The sequence below is a fragment of the Garra rufa genome, chromosome 4 (genome assembly GCF_049309525.1).
Source record: "Garra rufa chromosome 4, GarRuf1.0, whole genome shotgun sequence".
In the NCBI taxonomy this organism is placed as follows: domain Eukaryota; kingdom Metazoa; phylum Chordata; class Actinopteri; order Cypriniformes; family Cyprinidae; genus Garra; species Garra rufa.
Window position 1 is genome coordinate 38,068,722 of NC_133364.1, and position 25,548 is coordinate 38,094,269.

The window sequence follows — 25,548 nt, forward strand, 5'->3', positions numbered from 1 at the left end:
ACTGTTTTTATTTAAAAACAAACAAAATAAGTATTCTCTGAAACGGCATGTAACGTCGCTAAATCTATATTAGCATATATTTACAACATATATTTAGCATATATAATATGATAAAGGCGATTATAGGCTTTGAAATATTAAAATAGTTGTAAACATTAATTTACAGTCAGAGTTTAGTAGATTACTTCCAAATTAGTAACGTAATCCGTTACATTACATATTTTAGCTATTATAATCAAGACTACTTTTAGATTACTTTTGACCTAAAACAGGATAATGTTGTACCATATTGATATAAACCTACAAAGAGTAAGAAAATATATTCTGTTTGGTGTTATTAACAACATGAAGCGCATTAAACATTATATTACGTCAAGTTTTTCCAAACTGGTGTTTGTGAAGGAACTCCAGGGGGTTTGTGAGTTTAATGAAAAGCTAACAATTAAATAACAAACAAAATGAAATATTTTATTTGTGTACTTGCTTCCAATGTGACCATTAACCAATGTCAGAGAATTAATAAACATACAAATGTGATACTTAATTATCAAAATACTTTTTTTAAATCTTAGGGGTATTTCACGTAAGAATAATAAGATATAAGAGGATCAGATGACAAACAGTTTTTGAATTTGTGCATTTTAATGTGTTTGAAAAACAAAAGCCTCCCAAATACATAGAAATACATGATTAATAGCCTACAGAGTGATAATTCAAATAAAATGAATGTGTTTATCAGTTGATTCAATGTTGAAATTTTAGAAAAGAGCATTTAAAAGATGAATAAGAGGACTTAGGGAGAATCAGTAAATGATTGTGTAAATAATATGCAATCCATGAACAAGTAACTAGTCTGATTACATGTATTTACATGTAATTTAATCTAATTACAAGTACTTAAGTACTTGATTAGGTAATCCAGATTACATATAATCAATTACTACCAGCTCTAAGTATGTATTTACACGGGCGAAATCAATCAGGTTTAGTACTGAAAGTCTATTTCCACTGTCATTGCTCAGAGGAAAAAAGTAAATAATGTAACACATCCAACATAGGGGCATGTTGACCCACTCTATAGGGTTTGTTGTGTTCATGTGATACTAAACAGACACTACAGAAATAACTTATTAAACGTTAGTTTAGAAGCCAGGATTCAGTAGAAATCACCACATACAAAATGAACACAGCAAACTTCATGTATACTAAGATAAAAACGTTGTGACAACTTGCCCCGGTGTCTCCGATAGTGTGTTTGTGTGTCTACTATGCATAGATTAAACAACAGATGACTCTTTCAATGTATTCTGCAGATGTGCAGCAGTGACTGTTCATGTGTTTCTTCTCTTGTGAGCGTTGAGCGCAGCTGCAGAAACCACACGTGTGTCTCATACAGGCTATTTCAGGCGGTTCTCACTCCAGTCCTGAATTAGAGCTGAGCTCATGTTTCAGCAGAAGTGTGTTTAATCCACTGACAACACCTGTGCTCACACACACATTCACAACTAAACACACCTCACTTCCTCATACATTACCTAGAGAAAGAGACATTCAAGCATCTCAGCAGTTATTAGGGAGCGTTCAGTAGAAATGTTATGTGACTGTTTAGAAACATAAATGATTAGAGAAGCAATGGTTTAGCTGTGAAGGTTTATTCTGCACACTGATCGAACACGGTTTTCTGTCCTGTGTTCTCTAGATATACTCATACGCTCATGCAGACTCGTCCATATCATGCAGGACACCGTCATCATCGCTCAGTTCTCCAGATGAGAGCGTGGGGTTCACTTCCAGGTGGCCGGGAAGGGTCTGACGCTGCTCGACCTGCTGCCCTTTGACCCCAGGGGCTGACCTGAGCGGCTCCTGAGATCCCGTTCGGTGCTCTCACTCAGAGCCTGCTCCTCGTCGTAACTGTGAGAGACAGACAAGATATCTTGGGTTAACCAAGAACCAAGAACGCTAAATGTGCAGAGCACTGGGTCCCCAGGACCAGGATTGAAAACCACTGCTCTAGTGGACTCTTTAGTCAACGCTGTTTGGGCGTCCAGTACCTGAAGCCTGTGTTAAACAGCTCTAACCTTTTTGGTCCATGTCACCCATTACATCATTAGCGGTTACCTGAAATTATAAAAGGGCACCTGTTGAATACGTCACCAACTCGAAGGCATGGAAAGACGCTGCATCTTGTTCCTCCTCGGGAAACAAGGATTCCACCTGAGATAACCTGAGACATTCCCTTTCAAGGGAACTTCATGCCGCCTCCCTCTAGTGGACACTTTGGGGAACAAAATCTAATCTCACCATGCTTGCCCACCTGAGAGAGATGAGAGAGCACCAAGGAGAAGTGTTGCTTTCGTCAACGAAAAATGTGACTAAATATCGTCATCAATGAACATTTATCACGTGAGGAAAACGAGACGAGACGATGCATAAATGCTGGTCATGTGACGATGACTGTCAGTAAATGTATAATGCAATTTCGCTGACGAATAAAAACAAGACTAAATGTGGTTTACAAAATAAAATCTATGCTAAAATGTCTCTTTATTTTCACTGACGTTAGATTGATGTGCGCATGTCCAGTAGCCAGAGCGGTATCCCTTCTAGCCTAAACCTAGAAGACAACTACAAACAAAGTTAAGTCTGACTCAGATGAAGGCATGACTCGATGGCCGATTGCCAGCCAGATAGGGTTCATCTTTGGGAGAAAAAGAAGAAACAACACATTTTATTTGCACCTTTTAGTAGTGATTGGAAAATGAAGCTTTTCGAAGCACCGAGGCTTTCCTCTCAACTGTATCGAAAAAAGGTTCATTACTCGAAACTTGCACACTAATGACATCGAGTGGTCAAAGGTGGAAAAATTTGCTTTTGCGTCTTAGATGAGCTTGTGCCCAAGGGGAAACCAAACCTACCCTGCGTTCCATTCGGAAGGGCTCATCCCTATGCCCTAACCCCTTCAAAGGGTTTACCCTCCGGAGTGAGAGCTTTAAAGGGTTGAAGGGACCAAACAACTGTTTCTTGCGTGATCATCCTGTGCCCATACGGAGGCACCATCATTTTGCAAACAATCCTTGCAAAGGAATATGGGACCCGAAGTGTCCATCAGTTGTACACTTCGAAATCCTTCATTCCGAAGGACCCTTTAAAGTGGCTAGTTTTCAATTTGGAATGACACTTCAATATGGCGGCCATGAGTGTTTTCACTCTGAAGTGCCCTTCAGAGGGATATATATATTCTGTTTAGAACACACCGTATGTCATAGACGCCAGGCTAGATCCTCAGACTGCTGTATTCATGCATATTAGAGAGGCACAGCTGAGCTGAATATAACTCCGCCCACAATCTTGCACACTCTTGAGCTAAAAACAACTCATGCACACACTTCGTCATTTTAGCAACATGAGCAATATCCTCGGCATCAGGCAACCTGATAGTATAGGATATGTGGACATCGCAGATCAAAGCAATCGCTGCGAGCTGAGATAAACCGAGCCGACCCCGCATCCCAAAGATGCAAAGGTTAGAATATGCCCTCGAGACTTAGAATCCCAACATGGAGACACATATTCCTAAAGTGCTGCTCGACTGACCAGGATGATGTTTCACAAACGTTGAACAGGCAAAGGGCTCAGAAGACAACAAAAGTTGGTGACGTATTCAGCAGGTGCCCTGTTATACTTTCGGGTACCCACCTATGACATCACATGCCACATGGACCAATAGGATTGGAGTTGTTTTACACAGGCTTCAGGTAACGGCTCTGCTTACAGTGTTCCCAGAGAGTCTGCTAGAGGACTTGGCGTTAAGTTCCCTTGAAGGGGAACAACACTGAACACCACATCCACGACGCTTTTCACCCGTATATTCATTCAGCTAGTAAGAGTTAATTAATGTTCCTGCAGGACTCATCAGTTATTATATCAGGTAGCACTGGTGATCTCTGACAGTCATGTGACGGCTGTGACTCACAGCACTTGGTAGTGTCCCAGAGCCTCTTTGGGCAGACTGCGGTTCCAGCGGCAGTCTGGGATCTCTGCGTTGGGCGTGACGATGTTCAGCGTGTCGTTGATCAGGTTGTACTTCAGGATGCGGTCGTTAGCTGTGCTGGAGGTGAGCGAAGGAGACGCGTTCACCTGAGACACACACATCAGCCAGCGCTGTTATCGTCTAACTACTCACTATCACACTCACTCACTTGGATAAAAAACCTATAGCTTCAACAAGAATTTTAAATGTTGCCTTGGTGAGTCATTGGAATTAATAAGTTTAAGCCCATGACATGTGCACATGGTACATTTTCATCTCAGAGCTTTTTGGAACCACTACAAAAGAGTTATGTTTCGTGGTTGTCCTTTGGTTTGACACCCATAAATTATTCAATTAAAAACTGTATGTCAAACTACATAATTATGGAAAATTATGCAAATGTGTCGTGCTAACCGCTAGTGACAGGTTAGCTCAGCATAGTGAGGTTATTAATTGACACAAAATGCTGAAATGTCTTTAGGACAAAGATGTCCTGTAGTGTGACGTAATGTCACATGGTGTGACACACCAGATTTGTTTTTATCTCAAAATATCTAAATATCTAGAGTATTGCAATAAGGGCGATATACATATCACTCGTCTAAAAATTGTATACTTTTCAGCAGTTTTGAACAGACGACAGCTAATTTTATTTTGTCAAAGTTTGTCTTGAAATTGTCCAATAATTCATGGGGATAAAATTCTGTTAATTATAATTTCATATTAAATAAATAACATTATATGAAAATAAGCATCTGACAATGAAGATAAATCTCTCTCATGCTATTTATATATTATGACAAATATGTGACCCTGGAGCACAAAACCAGTCTTAAGTCGCTGGGGTATATTTGTAGCAATAGCCAAAAATACATTGCATGGGTCAAAATTTTTGATTTTTCTTTTATGCCAAAAATCATTAAGAAATTAAGTAAAGATCATGTTCCGTGAAGATTTTTTGTAAAATTCCTACTATAAATAAATCAAAATGTAATTTTTGATTAGTAATATGCATTGTTAAGAACCTAATTTGGACAACTTTAAAGGTGATTTTCTCAGTCTTTTAGATTTTTTGCATCCTCAGATTTCTGATTTCAAATAGATGTATCTCGGCCAAATATTGTCCTATCCTAACAAACCACACATCAATAGAAAGCTTATTTATTGATCTTTCATATGATGTATATATCTCAGTTTTGTCAAATTTAACCTTATGACTGGTTTTGTGGTCCAGTGTCACATATACACTTTAACTGAAATGAAAATGAAAGCTAATTGACAGTAGTATATAATCAGTATATTCACCTCAATGAGCCACGGCTTGAGTTTGTCATCAATGATGATGTCGTAACCGTAACACTCGAAGCAGTGCTTGTCGTTATTCATGACGGGCTGTCGATCAATACATTCAACAGATGATTATTCATTTTATTAATATGATACTTTTGTAGGTAATTCGTGCATATTTCAGTATTTATATTAGGGTGTTTTTCATGTGTTGTGTGTGGTGTTTTCACTGAGCTGGTGTGTTATAGTGATGTTGACGTACAGCCACAGCTTTAAGGGACTGGACGATGATCCAGTGGATCTGATCAAACAGGTGATTGGTGACGTCCCGTCCTCTGGTGCTCTCCAGATACAGACGCAGGTTACTGACCGTCCACTTCCCGCCGTGAACATGATTATAGTCATCCTGCACTCAAACACACACACTATAAGACCACCAAAATAAGAGGCATTATACAAAATGTATGTTTTTTTTTATTTAGTACTGACCTGAATAATAAGTTTCACATAAAAGACATTTAGAGAAAATGATAGTTGAATTTATAAAAATGACCCTGTTGAAAAGTTTACATCCCCTTGATTCTTAATACTGTGTTGTTACCTGAAAGATCCACAGCTGTGTTTTTTTTGTCCTGAACAGTTAAACTGCTGTTCTTCAGAAAAATCCTGCAAGTCCCAAAAATTCTTTAGATTTCCAGAATTTCTGTGTATTTGAACCCTTTATAACAATGACTGTATGCTTTTGAGATCCATCTTTTCACACTGAGGACAACTGAGGGACAACTATTACAGAAGGTTCAAACACTCTCTGATGCCCCAGAAGGAAAAACTATGCATTAAGAGCGGGGGGTTAAAACTTGTTTACACTTTTCTTATTTTGCCTAAATTTAAAGTTAAGACTAAATTGCTTAACTTTTTCATTTAGTACTGCCCTTCAGATGCTACAGAAGATACTTCCATGTTTCCCAGAAGTCAAAATAATGTGGCTCTTAAATGTATGGTGTTTCCTTCTGGAGCATCAGTGAGGGTTTAAACCTTCTGTAATAGTTGCATATGAGTCCCTCAGTTGTCCTCAGTGTGAAATGTATGCATCTCAGAATCATACAGCATCATGGACAAAAGTATTGTAAAACACCTCTTAATTATTGAAGTTCCTGTTGGTGTAATGGTCAGAGTCCCAATAGATCTGTCTATATAATGTATGTTTTATGCACACTAACTTACGCCGTGTTTCTGGATGGCCACGTTGGTAAGGTGCACAAACATGTTGTCCAGCTCACTGGTGCTCGGGGTGTATTTGACCGTACAGAAACGACAAAATCCCAGTTTGTACCTGACAACACAAACCGATCAGAGCAGATTAAGTGATCCAGCAATGACACGACTTGATCAGAATCAAGCATTTCAAAGAGCTCTGTTTTATACGTTAATATATATATAATATAGATGGATAGATAGATAGATAGATAGATAGATAGATAGATAGATAGATAGATAAAGTCCGTTTAAAAGCACAAAGCTACTCACATGTAGCACTTGAGCGGCCTGTAGCTGGTGACCAGCACATAGAGGCGCAGGTCGAACTTCTTCCCTCCGATCAGCAGTGGGTTATCGATGTACAGGGAGATGACGTAAGCTTCCTTCCCGCTGTTGGCCGCCACAAACCTGTCAAAACACAGCATCTCAGATAGAAGGCCACATCTGATCACAGCGGATCAAAGTTCAGGAGATGGGCTCACGTGGACGTGCGGCTGTCGCGAGACCATTTCTTGATCTGAGAGAGCTTGTTGATGAGGAAGATGCCTTTGCCCTGCGCCTTCCCGCACGGCTTCATGATCCATGTGCTGGACGGACTCTTGCGAAACTCCTCCACGAACAGGTTGTAGTCAGCCGGCAGCATGAACGTCACGGGCACAAAATCTGTCCCGGAGTCAGAGAATCAGTGACCTCACATTCAGAGCTTACGGCACACAAACACAAACAGCGGTTGGTTTTACCCAGGTAGAGGTATTTCCCATTCTCGTCCTTCTCGGCTAAAGGACTGGCCTCCTTCTCCAGCTCCTTCCTGTAGCGCTTGATGTTCTTGATCATCAGGTCCTTCCTGGTCAGCTCGTAGTGGTTGGGGAAGTGATTGACCATCTGGTCGTCGGACAGACGGTAGCCGGTGTCCACGCTGAACACGTTACGTATGGTCTGGATGCTCATCCTGACACACAACGGAAAAAAACATGACTCTCGACATCTCAGTCTGACAGCAGTCACACACCAGCAAACCAGTATTCCCTTTCAAACATTCACGTCACGTTGTGTATGGGGGTTGTCAACTTTTTTACCCTGTTCTGAAGCCTGATTTGTTCACATTTGTGTAGCTGCATAAATGAATAACACTTTAGCCCGCCAGAAGGGGCAGAGCTAATCTCTATATAAGTTGACTCGAAGCGCCATTTCATCTGAATCTTTTACTTTAGAAACAAACTGCATAAAGATAAAGAATAAAGAAGCAGAAGAAGAAAGAAGCTCAGCTTGCATTTCGCCGCCGTAGAAGAGCCCCAGCAGAGGAGGATGCAAGTAGCCTTCCCCTGTGGCTATCTGGCAAATTCTGAGCAAATTTCTAGCGACATTGTTGCAAATGTTGCTCCGCAAGTGTGGCCTATGTGGGGAATCCTTGCATGATGCAGAAGGGCAGTGAGTACATCACCTGTCTGGGCAGCGCACACGCAAAGCCATTCGCTCACTGAGAGGCTTGTGTCTCGCTCTTCTCCACTCGCAAATCACCTTCTTCAATGAAGGCAGCCCCCGCTCTCCCGTTTTTCTTCTCTCAGTGAGCTTAGAGAAAAAAAGCAATGGAGTCATCGAGCAGAAAACAGGGTTTAAGAGATCTCATGTGATCAAGTGTTTTTTTTTAATACATGAGGAACTTGCACTTGCACATGAAATATCAATTCACAAAGTTTAAATACTACTTGCAAAAGGTACTGTAGAAACAGCTCTTTCAGCGAACAGCAAGCAAGGCTTTTTTCAGCCACTATTTCCTCGTCCCGATCTCAGACAGCTGAATCGCCACAAGGACTGGTTTATGACAAGTATATCTGAAGGATGCATATTACCACATCCATATAGGCCGTCATCACTGGCCGTTCTTGAGATTTGTGTTCGAGGGAGTGGCCTATCAGTACACAGTCCTACCGTTGGACTATCTCTGGCCCCTCACACTTTTACAATTTGCATAATGAATTACCTCGACGACTGGCTAATATTAGCCAGATTAGAACGGGAGATAGTGGCTCACAGGGCACTGTTACTCAATCATTTTGAGTGACTCTGGTTGCAAATCAACCTTCAGAAGTGTCAGTTGTCACCCAGACAGCGAGCAATCTTTCTGGGCACAATTATAGACTCCGCCTTAATGAGGGCGTGGATTACACTGGAATGGTACCCTAACTATTCGGGGACTGATGGCTTCTTTCAAAGCTCAAGGATTCCTTCTTTCTCAAGGATTTTCATCGGCTGTAAGCCACTTCCTCTGTGATCCCATTGGGCCTGCTTCACATGCGGCCTCTTCAATATTGGCTCAAAGCCAGAGCCCCAAGGAAGGTCAGAGAATTTACATCGGAGTAGACCACCGCTGCGTCAAGGCTGTGCCCCCTGGACAACTTCTCATCTATTACTAACAGGCGTACAGTTGGGACTGACCTCCAAGAGAAAGATGGTCACAATAGATGCCTCCCACTCAGGTTGGGGTGCTCTGCTGGAGGACAATCCGGCTTCCAGCTCCTGGTCAGTCATGGAGTGGCATCTGCACATCAACTGCCTCGAGTTACTGGAGGTTTTTCTGGCCCTGAAAACCTTAAGAGGGCATGACGTCCTGGTCCGGTCAGACAACACAACGGTGGTAGCCTATATCAATCACCAAGGTGGGATACATCCTCATACGGTTCAGGAATTTGGGTCTGTCTTTGGGAGGGCAGAGGTGGACCTCTTCGCCTCAGAAGACAACTGTCACTGCCCAACTTACTTCTCGATGCAACAAGATGCTCTGGTCCACAACTGGCCCAGTGCTTACCTATACACCTTCCCCTGATAGCCCTGCTTTCTCAGGTCATCAAGCAGTTCAGGAAAGCGAAATGCTTGGTCCTACTGGTAGCCCCGTTCTGGAGGAACCAAGCCTGGTTCCTCGAGTTAATGCAGCTGTCAGCAATAGCTCAATGTTCAATACCTCTGAGGAGGGACCTGCTCTCACAGGCAAAAGGCATGATTTGGCATCCCCAGCCAGAGCTGTGGAATCTTCATGATTGGAGCCACTGTGGCTCTCTGCAAGAGAGCCACAGTGCCTGTCTGTCTGACATTAAGGCTTGGATGTCCAAAAATTTCTTGCACTTAAATGAGAGTAAAACTGAGGCAATTGTGTTTGGACCGTTATCTTTCTCTGGCAGTTTAAGTCAAGTGTTGGGTAGCTTAGCTGCTTATGTAAAACCATATGTTAAAAACCTAGGTTTTGTTTTTGACTCTGCCTTGTTACTTGATAAGCAGGTAAATGTAGTTGTTAAATCGTGTTTTTTTCATTTGAGACTTCTGGCCAAAGTTAAAAGTTTTTTAACCTTTGCTGAGCTTGAGAGAGTAATTCATGCATTTATTTTCTCTCGTTTGGACTATTGTAACTCAGTTTATATAGGTATGGGTCATTCCTATATGAACCGTCTGCAATTAGTCCAAAATGCAGCTGCAAGACTTCTCACTGGCACACGTAAATTCGAGCACATCATTCCCGTCCTACTCTCTCTGCACTGGTTGCCAGTTCATCTTAGAATAGAGTTTAAGATTTTACTTTTTGTTTTTAAGGCTTTAAATGATCTGGCACCTTTTTACCTATCTGAACTTGTGACTGTTAACATAGCTGCAAGATGTTTAAGGTCATCAAATCAGAAACTTTTAAAGGTTCCCAGATCTAGGCTAAAACGAAAGGGAGACCGGGCTTTTGCCATAGTCGGCCCCAAACTGTGGAATAGCCTCCCCTTATCTATCAGGATGATTACTACAGAATCTCTTTTTAAAACAAAACTTAAAACTCACCTTTTAGAAAAAGTTTATAATATGTGAGCCATCTTGAGCTTGTCTTTGTTGCATTTCTTTCCTCTGTATATACTACTTCTTGTGCTATCTCATTCTGTTTATTTGTTATTTGTTTTTTTGTCTTTGTTTTATATTATTCTTTTTTATTGCTGTTGTAAAGCACAATGATCAACGACCGTTGTTGTATTGTGCTATATAAATAAACTAAACTAAACTAAACTAAACTAAACAAGACCATTTTGGAGGCTAAAGCACTGTCTACAAGGTGCCTCTGTGCCCTTAAATGGTCAGTCTTTCATGACTGGTGTTCCGCACAAAGCCTGGATCCGGTTTCTTGTGACAAGTCCCACGTGCTACCCTTTTTACAGGATTTGTTGGATAATGAGTGTACCCCTTCCATGCTCAAGGTTTATGTGGCAGCTATTAGGGATGCATCGGTTGACCGGCCATAAATCGAAATCGGATGGTTTTTGCATCTAACGCACGACCGGCAACCGCCCGGTTTTCGTTTTTATCCCGGCCGTTTTTTTTCCAGATATGTACATGCGGGCCGCGGCATTCGATTCATTCAGAAACATAATTCATACACTTCATGAATCATTCATTCATTCACAAAGAGTGAATGCTTTCCTGTGCTTTCCTGTGATGTTGCGCGAGCGTACCTGTCCGCGCCCTGCACAAGCGTGGACAGCGAACGTTTGTTCAGCTCAGCTTCTCACGTGACAGATGAAAAAAGAAACAGACTCACTTGTGACAAAGCTGAGATGCTTCTTTTTGTAAAAAAACAAAAACAAAAAAAAAACAAGCATCTACTTTTGAAAAGCCAAAAATAAAAGTCTGTTCTGTTAAGAATGATTATTATTATTGTACATTAAAATGCCTGTTGGCTTACTGTCACTAAAAGCACGTTTTACTTATTAAACTGTATTTAATTTAATATTTTTTTATTTATTTAATTTCAGATGCTATTGTTTAAATAGCCAAAGCCAGTTTGGCCTGTTAAATACTAAATATACATGTTGTTTAGTTGCATAACCTCTTGATTTTGAAAAAAATCGGAAATAGGTATCGGAATCGGCCATAAAAAATCATGATCGGTGCATCCCTAGCAGCTATTACAGCAAATCATGCCCTCGAAGCTGGCAGATCAATCGGTAGACATTATCTATTGTTCTTGAAGGGCGCCCATGAAATTAATGATGATGGCACATAGTGGCGCAATTAGGAAATCCTGCAAAGGCTAGACTTGGAGTGTCCTCCGAAGGATGCAGTCTTTGAATTGGGACGCAGCTAGTGAGTGCAGTCCATTCATCATGAAGAATCAGAATCACTTACACTTGCAATTAGCATAAGCATAACTAGAGAGTTTGACTTAGAGAATCCAAACTTGCTGTGGTTAAAATTCAGACTGTCCTTTATCAGTGTGCCAATAGCGGCCATAGACTCAAGAGCAGAAAAGAACCGTCAGTGTTTAGCCCTTAAATATTAGCTTTAAAAACCATCAATATGATACTAAAAAGACACTAGTTTGTACAAAACAAAATGTAAAATGTTGCCTGAGACACTAGCTGAAATAAAATATGTGGAAGTTTTTTACATTTTAAACATTTTATATTTCCAGTTAATGTTTATGTGATTTCAAGCAATGAATATGTGTCATTGTTTCCTTTAAAAAAAATTCTGCTAAACATGGATGTTAATCAAACGTGGTAGCCAATGACTCTCAAGCTGTTTTTTCATACTATGGATGTGGATATGGATGTTTGATTAACAACATTCTTCAGAATATCTACCATTGTTTTCATCAGATACTCATACAGGTTTTGAACAGCTTAAGAGAGAGTAAATGATGACAGAAATCTCTCTCTTTAACTTTAATAACTGTGGTCAAAACAGCACAGGTGCTATAAAATGATTCTACTGCTGCAGTACATAATATACGGTCACACTATATTAGGTGGCCTTAAATATTATGTACTAAAATAAAAAAATAAGTAGAATGTACTTAATGTGGACATATTGCATTGCAAAACACTTCTGCTTCTATTAGGGCCAAAATATATTAAAAAAAATCACTATCGGCATGAAAAATTTACTAGTATGGCTTATAGATTAAATGTTAAAACGGCTTGCCATATCCAGTATGCATGTGAAGATCAGGAAGAGCTAGTTAAACATTAAATATCATCACTAGTCAATGTTTGCAGTGTCAGTGTGAACAGATGAACTGAAGTCTTGCCAGTAGAAGTTCCAGTCTTCGCTGTCCGTCACCTGGATCCATCCTCTCTTCTCAAAGTTATTGATCAGCACCGATTTCTCGATGTCCGTCACCCACTTCACCTTCCCAGACATTTCACATTCACACACACTTACTCCTGAAACACATTCAGACACATGATCACATATCTGCTGTTTCTACATCCGTCTCTCAGATCAAAACACTGATGAAGAACAATCATTGTGTCATGATCATCTGTGTTTACTCGTAGACTCATGAAAATAAACATCTCAGGAACATTTCTGTGAGACTCAAGCATTCAGGGTATAATATTCCACATACAGACACTTATTGCTGTTATTAGTTTGTTTTGATCATCTGATCATTCAGAGATGTGTCTAATAATACAGTAGAGTATGATTCATGTTTTTAGAGGAAGATTTCTGTGTCCGAGTGCTCATGTGTGTTTGAGTATGAGCACATCATCATCAAAACACACCTGTATCATCTTCATCATCATCATCATCATCATCACTGCGCCAGAAGAAGAACAACAGAGAGAGAGACTAAAGACTGAAGAACTGTACTTACAATGACAGCTGTCAGTGCAGAGATCCTCACTTCATCCTGATGCTGCTTTATTCAGATGATCTGACAGCATCACAACAGCAGCAACGGCTCATAGCAACGCGCTCCACTTCCGCCTCACGAGCCGCGTCATTTCCTGAGATGCTGAACTCAGTCAAAGTGCGCCACCTGCTGGATCTTTAGAGAAGAGGATCTGACACTCCAGACATTTAGCAGGATTATCATTGCGTTTCTGGACACGAAACACACAGATTTCACTGATCCTTCATTAATATAAGAAATACAACTCTTATGAATGTTTGAGGTGATGACGGTGGATGGATCTTTTATTCGACAAAAACATCGAAAAAAGACACCAAAGCTACAGTAATATGTTTTCAATATGGTTTCACCGTCATATATTTTAAATGTGATGGTTTTATTGTTATTACGGTAGACACTGAATAAATGATATTGATCATCTGATCACGTCATGTCATCAAATGTCAGCCAATGATTATTATGTTAATTATTATTTCTTTTACATTAATAAGCACTTCTACATATTCTTCAGTTACTGAAAAACTGATGATCCTTTAACAACATAAAAACCTGCTAAAACAAGACATGAACTATAGCAACAAATGACACACATTGAATTTATTTTGACCTTTATTTATTTTTTGTCCTCTTATAATTTCATGGTTACATTAAAGTTTTTTTCAACTGCTTACATTTTCAAAACTTTGCCTATTTTTTTTTTTTTTTTTTCAAAACTTTACACACAAATTCAAGAACTGAACACACAAAATGCAAAATGCCTCACATCTCCTGCAAAATGAAGCAACTTACTTCAGTAACTTGAATTCTAAATATCACAAACACGTCTCAAAAGCAAACATTTGTCTTTTGTTGCAAACACCTTTGCCATAATATTATATTTTTTTGGAAATATCATATACACACAGTCATTCAAAACCTAAAGCTTTTCTTTCATGAGCTTTTACATTTCTATATTTTCATTATTTGTACACAAAAACAATAGAGAAAAGTCAAATGATAAATGCTAAGATTTACTTGTTCTTTATGAATGATGTTTGTGAAAGGCACTAGTAATAACAATAATGTTATACTGTTCACAGATTTGACATAAACAAAACCTAACTCAGTTATTCAGGTCACTACATAATGATTATGTCAAAGCATCATCAACACCACATAATCACCTTTGCTCTGGTTTGTCTGGCTGTTAAAGGTCATTTACAACATCCAAACAAATCTAATATTAAAAAGTTAAGGATAAAGAGCCCAACTAATACAAACATGGACCACTATAATAGTGATTTTCTCCTTTTAGTGATTCTGCTTATTAACATCAGCTGTCTTCAATAATGATCAATCATCACTCAATCAATCACTTAATTACCTCAGTAACTTTAGCACTGTTTCAGAGTTCATTTTAACACTCTTAAATATGGACTCCCAGGACAGTTTATTTAACACTGGGCTTTTTGCTGTGTACAAATGATTGATGTGACACTACAGTAAAAAAACTGATCTGATGAAACACAAACAGGTTGAGAAAAAGCACAGATACACAACATTCATTCTGTTATTTGAGTGACAGAAGTTGAGCTGCAGTATTAGTTTTTTCCAGACGCTAGGACACATTTCTCAATACTTAGGTCACTTTTGCAAAACTCTTCACACAGTGAGCACAACAGAAGTCTACGTGGGCTAAACTGAGGATCAATTATCATTGTTTTGGCACAAAATGCATTCAATGACTACATCTCTCAAATTTCATGAATTCTTTTCTCACTCAGACACAACAACTGCCAAAAATCTTTGTACCTACAGGACATTTTACACGTGCTTACACACTGTTTTCAAAACTGTTAAACTTATGTTCAAAACAATAACAAAATGGAAAACTGAATAAGACAGCAAAATTCAACAGCAATATTTTATTGAAATATTGAGATTAGCATTACTATTGTATCTGTATCAGTGGATGGTATGTACAGTATACAGATTCTTGTATTTTGGAATTACTTAGTGCAAAAAAAATAAATAAATAAATATACGACATAAAATATTGACAAATTCTGCATCATGTCTGATTCATTCCAGTAACAGATATTGCAGTTATAAACAGAGATGTGTCCTTGTTTTACACAAGAAAACACTGTGTAATGCTACATGTTGTTAGTGTTTTTTAGCTCATTGTTTTGTGGGTGACAAAGTGTGTTTGTCGGCTGTCAGCCTTTGCTAGTGTTTTGGAAGAATGAGTTTATTTGAGACCTGAATAAAGTGTTTTGGTAGTTGTAGTGCATTTTGAATGTCAAATGAACTGCTTTGCCAAGCTGAAAGTCAGTTAGGAGAATTGTGTGAAGAGTTTTGCAAAAGTGACCTAAGTATTGAGAAATGTGTACTAGCGTCTGTAAAAAACTGTAATGTGATTAAGAGACTCTATAACATCTCACTGTTACTGATTCATTATCAGCTCAAAGCATTATGGGTACAATCTCTCATCAGTCTATTCTCATTCATCAACACATTGAAACTGATGATCCAATATAACCAACATAAAACCCAGGATAGAGCGTCTGAGTGAATGTGGTGTGTTCTGTGTGGATGAGGCTCATTGTGTCAGAGACGCTGTAGAAGGACAGACTTCCTGCTCCGTGATCCACATACACTCCTACTCTATAGACAACATTCACTCCTGTTCTACCGATGATGATGGGCTTCACACGGAGATCAGTCTGTATGTTATTGTGTCTGAATGAGTATCTGTCAGGAGAGCAGATCAAACTCCAGGACTGATCATTAAATCCAAACATACACTCATCACCCCATCCCTTCCTGCTGATGCTCTTATATGACACTGATATAAACACATCTCCACTCCACTCAATCTCCCAGTAACAGCGTCCACACACACTCTCTCTACACAACACCTGAGGAAAAACATCAAATCTGTCTGGATGATCAGGATACGACTTATACTCTCTCACATGTGTCACCTTTCTGTTCTCCTCAGACAGACTGAGATAAGATTGTGCTGTGTTTGGATCCAGTGTGAGAAAAAAGGCATCTGAACACAAGAACAGAGACATTTACAACAACAATCACTACAACTGTGTGTGTGTGTGTGTGTGTGTGTGTGTACCTTGTTTTTGTGACATATCAGGACACAAATTGGTGTAATAACATGGGTATGACATAGGTATTACAAGGAGAGGGTGACTTATGAGGATATTGCCCATGTCCCCACTTTTCAAAAGGCTTATAAATCATACAGAATACGTTTTTTTGAGAATGTAAAGATATGCACAGTCTACTGTGAGGGTTAGGTTTAGGTGTAGGGCGATAGCAAATATCGTTTGTACAGTATAAAAACCATTACGTCTATGGAATGTCCCCACAATTCACAAAAACAAACATGTGTGTGTGTGTGTGTGTGTGTGTGTGTGTGTGTTATGTGTGTGTTACAGTGAGGCAAAAAAGTATTTAGTCAGCCACCAATTGTGCAAGTTCACCCACTTAAAAAGATGAGAGAGGCCTGTAATTTTCATCAAAGGTATACCTCAACTATGAGAGACAAAATGAGAAAAAAAATCCAGAAAATCACATTGTCTGATTTTTAGAAAATGTATTTGCAATTATGGTGGAAGATAAGTATTTGGTCAATAACAAAAGTTTATCTCAATACTTTGTTATATACCCTTCGTTGGCAATGACAGAAGTCAAACGTTTTCTGTAAGTCTTCACAAGGTTTTCACACACTGTTGCTGGTATTTTAGCCCATTCCTCCATGCAGATCTCCTCTAGAGCAGTGATGTTTTGGGCAACACAGACTTTCAACTCCCTCAAAAGATTTTCTATTGGGTTGAGATTTGGAGACTGGCTAGGCCACTCCAGGACCTTGAAATGCTTCTTTTTGAAGCCACTCCTTTGTTACTCGGGCTTTGTGTTTGGGATCATTGTCATGCTGAAAGACACAGCCACGTTTCATCTTCAATGCCTTTACTGATGGAAGGAGGATTTCACTCAAAATCTGACAATACATGGCCCCATTCATTCTTTCCTTTACACGGATCAGTCGACCTGGTCCCTTTGCAGAAAAACAGCCTCAAAGCATGTTTCCACCCCCATGCTTCACAGTAGGTATGGTGTTCTTTGGATGCAACTCAGCATTCTTTCTCATCCAAACACAACGAGTAGAGTTTTTAGCAAAAAGTTCTATTTTGGTTTCCTCTGACCATATGACATTCTCCCAATCCTCTTCTGGATCATCCAAATGCTCTCTAGCAAACGTCAGACGGGCCTGGACATGTACTGGCTTAAGCAGGGGGACATGTCTGGCACTGCAGGATTTGAGTCCCTGGCGGCGTAGTGTGTTACTGATGGTAGCCTTTGTTACTTTGGTCCCAGCTCTCTGCAGGTCATTCACTAGGTCCCCCCATGTGGTTCTGCGATTTTTGCTCACCGTTCTTGTGATCATTTTGACCCCACGGGGTGAGATCTTACATGGAGCCCCAGATCGAGGGAGATTTAGTTTGAGGTAGTGGAGGTAGTGGAGTTTGGAGTGTGACTGGTTGAGGTTGTGGACAGGTGTCTTTTATACTGATAATGAGTTCAAACAGGTGCCATTAATACAGGTAACGAGTAGAGGACAGAGGAGCCATTTACAGAAGATGTTACTAGTCTGTGAAATCTTGCTTGTTTGTAGGTGACCAAATACTTATTTTCCACCATAATTTGCAAATAAATTCTTTAAAAATCAGACAATGTGATTTTCTGGATTTCTTTTCTCATTTTGTCTCTCATAGTTGAGGTATACCCATGATGAAAATTACAGGCCTCTCTCATCTTTTTAAGTGGGTGAACTTGCACAATTGTTGGCTGACTAAATACAGTTTTGCCCCACTGTATGTGTGTGTGTGTGTGTGTGTTATTGTGTGTGTGTGTGTGTGTGTGTGTGTAGACATACATTTCTTCAGTCCTGCTGTAATCCTGGATTCTCCTCCATGATCCACACTAGAAAACACACATGTAGTCAGTCAACAAACACACACATATTAATCAAATTATATTATGATGATTGTGAAAACACGATTATCAAGATAAACATCACATTAAGCCATTCTTTAAATAGGCTAGCAATATTTTTAAACATGCTTCTCAAATATAATCAGCTCTGATTACTATGGTGAAGGACATAGGTCTATGGGTGAATTAGTGCATGGAGGGAAGGCTTGATGAGTGGGAGAACAAACGCAGCACGCTAACTCAAGAAAGATGGAGACGGACAAGGCACAGATTTGCAGAGTTACATCTCTCGGCTGCATGCATTAAGCAAACCGTCGCGCTAATGTAAAGGTAATAATGAACTTGCGCGAACTTGCGCAATACACGAGTGTTATACAGTAATGTATGACACTTGTCATGGACTATGTTCAATTCAGCTTAAACACTCCCAAGAAACTCCAGGACACAGATGATTCATTTCCATAAAGTTTACTGAGAATAATGTGAAACTGTAATATAATACAAATGAGATGTGTATTAATATTAAATCTAAATACAAGTAGTAGAGAAAACAGCACAGATTATTTACACAGCGGTGATCTGTATGATATACGCAATTGAGCTAGTAAACAATCGGCAGTAGTAAACGTAAAGATAACTTAGCCGTTCAAATAGCCTTACAAAACGAAAGTAGACGCTATTTTAATGATACATAATATGAAATACTCACAGACGTTGCTTTAGCAAAGAGGGAAAAGGAAAAGGCGATCGCGTGAGGAGCAGATGACGGAGAGGGCTCACAGACTGCTATAACAGACTACCGCATAGCGAACTGCTTCCTGATTCATGACGTGCGCGGTATCGCATTACTACCCTTACAAACTTAAGTGGATCGCGCTGTACTGTAGAAATGAAACAATAAACACCCCTCTCTTATTTATCTCCTTTCCATGGGGCATGACACTCCCCGCTTGGGGTCTTTAAAGAGCCCACATTAATTAACGGAATCAGTCTTTGGAGAAAGAAGTAAAACCACTTCTGTAACAGGCCGAGAAAAGGTCTTTCTGGTTCCATCTTTGACAATTTCCACTTGAACTTTCCGAACCAATCCATCTTCTCCTGGAAAGGTTTTTGTGATGAGGCCGATAGGCCATTGATTTCTCTTAGCTTGATTGTCTTTCAAGATAACCATGTCTCCTTCTTGGAGGTTTGGTCTCTTTCCTTGCCACTTGTGTCGAAGCTGTAATGTTTTGAGGTATTCATGTTTCCATTTGTTCCAAAACATGTCGGCTAGGCCCTGAACTTGCTTCCATTCTTCTCTGACGAGATGCGCTTCCTCAAAGCTTCCTGATGGAGGAGGGGGTACAGAACCAGTCTTGAGGGTTAGAAGCATCGCTGGAGTGAGGATGAGAAGCGATTCCGGATCCGATGACACTGGGATGAGCGGTCTAGCGTTCATGATCGCAGTTACTTCGGCCATGAGGCTGAACCTTTTCTGCTCGAGCAACATGCAATCCAAAATACGACGGGCAATCCCAATCATACGCTCCCACGCACCACCCATATGAGATGCGTGGGCTGGATTGAATACCCAGGTGCAGCTCTGAGTGTCCAAGTATTCCTCCACTCTTTTAAAGCCTGGATTCGACTGGTCCATCTCCAGTTCACGAGAGGCACCAATGAAGTTAGTTCCGCAATCGGAACGGATCTGCTTTGCGGGGCCCCTGATTGCAAAGAACCTCCTCAAGGCATTGATAAAACTGCTGGTGCTCATGGCTTCAATCACCTCGATGTGGACTGCCCTTGAACACATACAAGAGAACATCACAGCCCATCGTTTAGAGTTAAAGACTCCTCCTCTTGTACGGCGTGTGACAATTTCCCAGGGTCCAAAGACGTCGACACCTACGTAAGTGAAAGGAGGTGCTACTTGTAGCCGTTCTGCTGGCAAAGCTGCCATCTGCTGATGTTCCATTTTACCCCTCAGTCTTCTACAAGTGACGCATCTGTGAAGCAAACTGCTGATACAGCGTTTAGCTCCCACCAGCCAGAATCCTGCTGTTCGAATGGCACCTTCGGTCAGATGTCTTCCTTGATGTTTCACTGCTTCGTGATAGTGGGACACAAGCAGGGTACCTAGATGATGCCGACCAGGAATGATGATGGGATGAACCTCATTCATACTCATATCCGACTGCTGAATCCGACCTCCTACTCTAAGAAGTTGATTTTGGTCCAAGATGGGGTGTAGTTTCCAAAGACTACTGTTCGGTGGAATGTTGGACCCTGAGTTGATACACCTAAGTTCCTCAGAATAGCACTTGTTCTGGACACTTTTTACAATACATATTTTGGCTTTCGACATTTCTTCCTCTGTAGGTCGACAGACATGCCACCCTTGACATTTATCCTGGGTAGAGTGGGCGAAGGAACGAGCTACGTGGATGAGGTGAGCTACGGCTGTAAGGAGAGTGCTGAATTTGGAGAAGCGTTCGAAGCGTTGCGGATGTATCACATCTCTGGTAACATAAGTGAAACTTGCCACCACCTGAGGACGCACTTCAGAGTCAGCATCGGGGTCGATAAGGTCGTAAGCTTCTTGAAACTCAGGTGAATGCAAAGATACCTCATGGAGGAAGGCTGGCCCTTTGAGCCAAGATGTGCTGCTAAGCAAGTCTGGAGTCACAGTTCTTGACCCAATGTCAGCTGGATTGAGGTGCGTTGGGACATACTTCCACAAGCCAGAACAAGGTGATTGACGGATTCTTTGGATCCTGTTGTGTACGTAAACATAGAATCTCCTTGACTGGTTTTGGATGTATCCCAATACAACCTTGCTATCTGTGTAGTAGGTGATGTTGTCAAACATTGTATCCATCTCTGAAACGACCATTTCAGCAATCTCGATGGCGAGTACAGCCGCACAAAGCTCAAGTCTTGGGATAGTGAGGTCAGGCTGAGGCGCCAACTTCGCCTTCCCGAAGACAAAGCCAATCTCAGTCTGTTCTTGGTGGCTTGTTACCTTGATGTAGGCTACGGCTGCTATTGCCTTGACTGATGCATCAGCAAAGATACAGAGTTCTCTTCTTAGAGCACCTGCAGTGGAGAATGACGTATAAGGGCGTGGTATCTGGAGTCCCTCCAAGTCTCGGAGCGACCGTTTCCACCTAGTCCATTCAGACTCCATGTCTTTGGGGAGAGGTGTGTCCCAATCCTCTGCTTGCTTAGTTAGTTCTCTGAGTAGCAGTCTTCCATGAATCGTGATAGGTGCGAGGAATCCTAACGGATCGTAGAGGCTGTTCACAGTCGAAAGTACTCCTCTGCGAGTGAACGGCCTCTGGTCGTCTTCGATTTGAAACATGAATGTATCTGTGCGCATGTTCCAGAGCAAACCATGGCTACGTTGAATTGGCAAATTATCAACGAAGAGATCTAGGCTGTTGACGTCCTTGGCGCGATCTTCAAGTGGAAACGGTTCGATGACTGCCGGTCGATTTGAAGCAATTTTATGTAGCCTCAGGTTAGAGGCTGCGAGCATTTTTTGTGCTCGTCCTAGGACGTTGATGGCCTCTTCCTCTGTACTGAAAGACTTCAAAGCATCGTCAACATAGAACTCGCGGTCGATGAATCTTCTTGCATCGCTACCACAGTCGGCTTCTGCTTCCTTAGCTGCCCGTCGCAGACCATACACTGCAACGGCGGGCGAGGGGCTATTCCCAAAAAGGTGAACCCGCATTCTGTAGTCGACAATGTCAGAGGTAGGGTCATTGTTCCTGTACCACAGGAACCGGAGAAAATCGCGGTGGTCTTCCTTGACGAGAAAACAGTGGAACATGTGCTCAATGTCGGCAGTGATCGCCACCTGTTCCTTCCTGAACCTCATAAGAACACCTAGCAGGCTGTTGTTAAGGTCAGGACCAGTGAGTAAGACATCGTTGAGCGACACTCCTTCATATGATGCACTACTGTCGAAGACCACACGAATTCTATCCGGTTTCTTTGGATGATACACACCGAACAGTGGAAGGTACCAACACTCTTGTCCGGGCTGTACTGGCGGGGCAACTTCAGCGTATGCCTTCTTGAACATCTTCTCCATAAACTCTAGGAAATCGACTTTCATCTTTGGCCGTTTTTCCAATGAGCGTTGGAGCGAAACAAGACGGTCGAAAACCTGTTTCCTGTTGTTAGGCAGCCTCTGTCTCGGCGTCCGAAAGGGTAAAGGTGCAACCCAACTTTTGGAACTGTCCTGATAGCACCCAGCCTCCATTATCTTCAAAAACTCTAGATCCTCCATGGATGGAGCGAGTCGGTGGTCGTTGGGAGAATGAGCGAAGACAGTCTGCCCTAAGCAATCTCCACTGGGCGTCATGGAACCACGGATTGAGGTTGGTGCTGGATGATGCTGAGGTCTAGCCGCTTGACCAAACACCTCTTTCACTCTGATCTGGTTGTTGCATGGCTGAAGATAACTCGTACGACCATTCTCTAAAATGGCTGTTTTGTAGCTTCTCACCTCTTGTGTTCTGTGAGCACCTCCCAGACACACATCACCTATGACAACCCATCCTAGATCGAGCCTTTGCGCAAATGGTGCATCTCCTGGGCCGCTTATCTGTTCTCGGACCTTGTGTACTTGTAAGATGTCTCTGCCCAGTAAAAGGAGAATTTTGGCATCCGGATCTAAAGGTGGAATCTTGTCAGCGATGCGTCTTAGGTGGACATGATGGTAAGCTGCTTCCGGCGTAGGGATCTCAGTGCGAACGTTAGGGATCTGGTTGCACTCCAGGAGAGTAGGCAGATGAATGCTCATTTTCTTGTCCACCGACTCCACAGTGTAACTGCTGGCTCTCCTCCCCGCCGTCTCTGAACACCCGGCGCAGGTCTTGAGGGTATATGAGTAGGAACCTCCAGAGATCTTAAAAATCTCAAAGAACTCTGACCGTGCCAGGGAGCGATTGCTCTGTTCGTCTAGTATGGCGTACATTCTCTTGGACTCTTTCCTGCAGCCGTTAGGGAACACATTGACAAGGCAGATCTTAGCACATGTCCTGGCACTCAATCCTTCACCACATACTTGAGTGCACGTTGACTTAACCTCCTGGATTTCTGCTTTGTCTCCCTCTCCGCCATCCTCTGAAATGGAAGGAGACGACTTAGATTTCCAGGTGGGTGGGTAGGGATGAAGTGCTGTCACATGAGTTGCACTCCCACACTCTGTACATTTTATCTCAGCGGTGCAATTCTTTGCGAGGTGGTCTGTGGAGGAGCAACAGCGAAAGCAGATGTAATGCTCTTTCAGAAGCTGTTTGCGATCATTTATGCTCTTCTCACGAAAGCCTCTGCATTTCCTCAGAGGGTGAGGCTTCCTATGCAGAGGGCAGTGTTTGTTGGGATCGATACGTTCCGTACTTTCTCCACACTCTGCCTTAGCAGTTCCTGAGACCTGCGTCTTGTGAACGTATACTGATGTCTTAGTAGGTTTCTCCCACTTACTCTGTCTCTCAGCTGGAGCTTGTGTAAAGAAGTTAAAACTTGGGTCAGTGCGGGCCCTTGCTTCCGTGGCAATGAAGTCTACCAACACAGAGAAAGGTGGAAAATTAACGAAATGTTCTTGTTTGTATCTCGTGCCAAGGTAGAGCCACTTTTCTTGTAAGTTGTATGGAAGTTTCTCGATAATAGGCCTAATACCTCTGGAAGTATCTAAATACGACAAGCCTGCAAGGTAGCTGTCTTCCTTAGCTGCTTGAAGCTCCGACAACAAGTCTGCCAGATCCCTGAGTCTTCGTGGATCCTTCATTGTAACCTTTGGAAAGTTCTCTAGCTTATTAAACAAAGCCTGCTCAACAGCCTCTGGAGAGCCATATACTTCGTCGAGGCGTTCCCATGCCATGCACAATCCAATTGCTGGATCCTTAATGTTGACTGTTTTAATTCTTCTTACTTGTTCTCTTGACTCCTTTCCTAGATACTTGGTAAGGAGGTCGAGTTCTCCTGCAGCAGACAGGTCTAGATCAGCAATAGCATTCAAGAACGACGTTTTCCAAGCCCAATAGTTCATTGGCTGGTCATCGTATGCGGTTAGCCCTGAAGTCACCAGGCTGCTACGAGCTAGATATTTGATGAGATCTCCCGTGGACGTAGAATGATCATGTCTAGCTCCATAAGGTGTTTTGTGAGTGTGCGTGCGCGCTGGATCTGCTTTGACCTCCTGATGCAAACGACTTCCACCACGCTTAAGATCTGAACAAGAGTTAAGCACTTGGTTGTAGCTCTGTTGTAACGACGCTCCACTGGTCTGAGGAGCTTGATGAACTTGATGTGGCATAATGTCTGCGGCGGCAGCAGCTTGATTTTGACTGCTCAGTGGGTGAGGCGTTGAAAAAATATGATCATTAGGCTGAGAATGCGGAAGATGTAGCGTTGGAGAAGCGTGATCGCTACCTCTTCTAACAGATAAACCTCTGCTGCATAGGCTGGCTTGCGCCGACACGTAAGCGGCGACTCGTTGGTCTTTGACCGATTGAAGCACCTTGCTGCTGACTTTGCTGCATACTTCAAACCCCATATCTTGTAGACCGACCACGAGGGCATTAGCCTCTGCTATGGCAGCATCCCTTTCTTTTTCATCATTTAATGCATCAAGATTAGCTTGAACACGAGCTTGTTCTATTTTAAGTTCGATTTCCTTCTGCGTGTGTGCTGCTCTAGCTTGCGCTGCTTCAGCTTTCGCCTTTGCCATGGCGACAGCCATACTAATCTTTGAGCTGGACGATGTACCAGATGAACGACTGCTTCTTGAACGCACGGTCTCAGACTGGATATCTTCATCGCCTTTTTTACTATCACTTCGTTGTGCCATTGCAACTCACTGGGTTGACAATTACAATAAAAGGATACTATTACTTAGCCAACAGGGCGTTGTAGCATTACCTGCTTCCCTAAGTATTTAACTGCTCCGTAAGATGGCGTTCCTTGTGACCGTTGTCAGCTGCATCGCCGTCTTTTCACTGTCATGGACTATGTTCCATTCAGCTTAAACACTCCCAAGAAACTCCAGGACACAGATGATTCATTTCCATAAAGTTTACTGAGAATAATGTGAAACTGTAATATAATACAAATGAGATGTGTATTAATATTAAATCTAAATACAAGTAGTAGAGAAAACAGCACAGATTATTTACACAGCGGTGATCTGTATGATATACGCAATTGAGCTAGTAAACAATCGGCAGTAGTAAACGTAAAGATAACTTAGCCGTTCAAATAGCCTTACAAAACGAAAGTAGACGCTATTTTAATGATACATAATATGAAATACTCACAGACGTTGCTT

The 25,548-nt window shown here is 41.6% G+C and overlaps 2 protein-coding genes across 2 annotated transcripts in view; both read right to left on the bottom strand.

Moving 5' to 3' along the window:
- Positions 1 to 25,548, bottom strand: part of LOC141332929 (NACHT, LRR and PYD domains-containing protein 3-like) — a 443,961-nt gene that overhangs the window by 218,111 nt on the left and 200,302 nt on the right. The gene's annotated exons all lie outside the window — the stretch shown is intronic.
- Positions 448 to 13,284, bottom strand: ttll1 (tubulin tyrosine ligase-like family, member 1). The gene is made up of 10 exons (XM_073838131.1): positions 13,197 to 13,284; positions 12,627 to 12,755; positions 7,315 to 7,523; positions 7,057 to 7,237; positions 6,845 to 6,982; positions 6,542 to 6,650; positions 5,580 to 5,723; positions 5,336 to 5,422; positions 3,974 to 4,137; positions 448 to 1,911 (listed from the first exon to the last, which is right to left on the bottom strand). The coding sequence occupies exons 2-10, from the start codon at positions 12,737 to 12,739 to the stop codon at positions 1,785 to 1,787; spliced, it is 1,272 nt and encodes a 423-aa protein (XP_073694232.1). The 5' UTR covers positions 12,740 to 12,755; positions 13,197 to 13,284; the 3' UTR covers positions 448 to 1,784.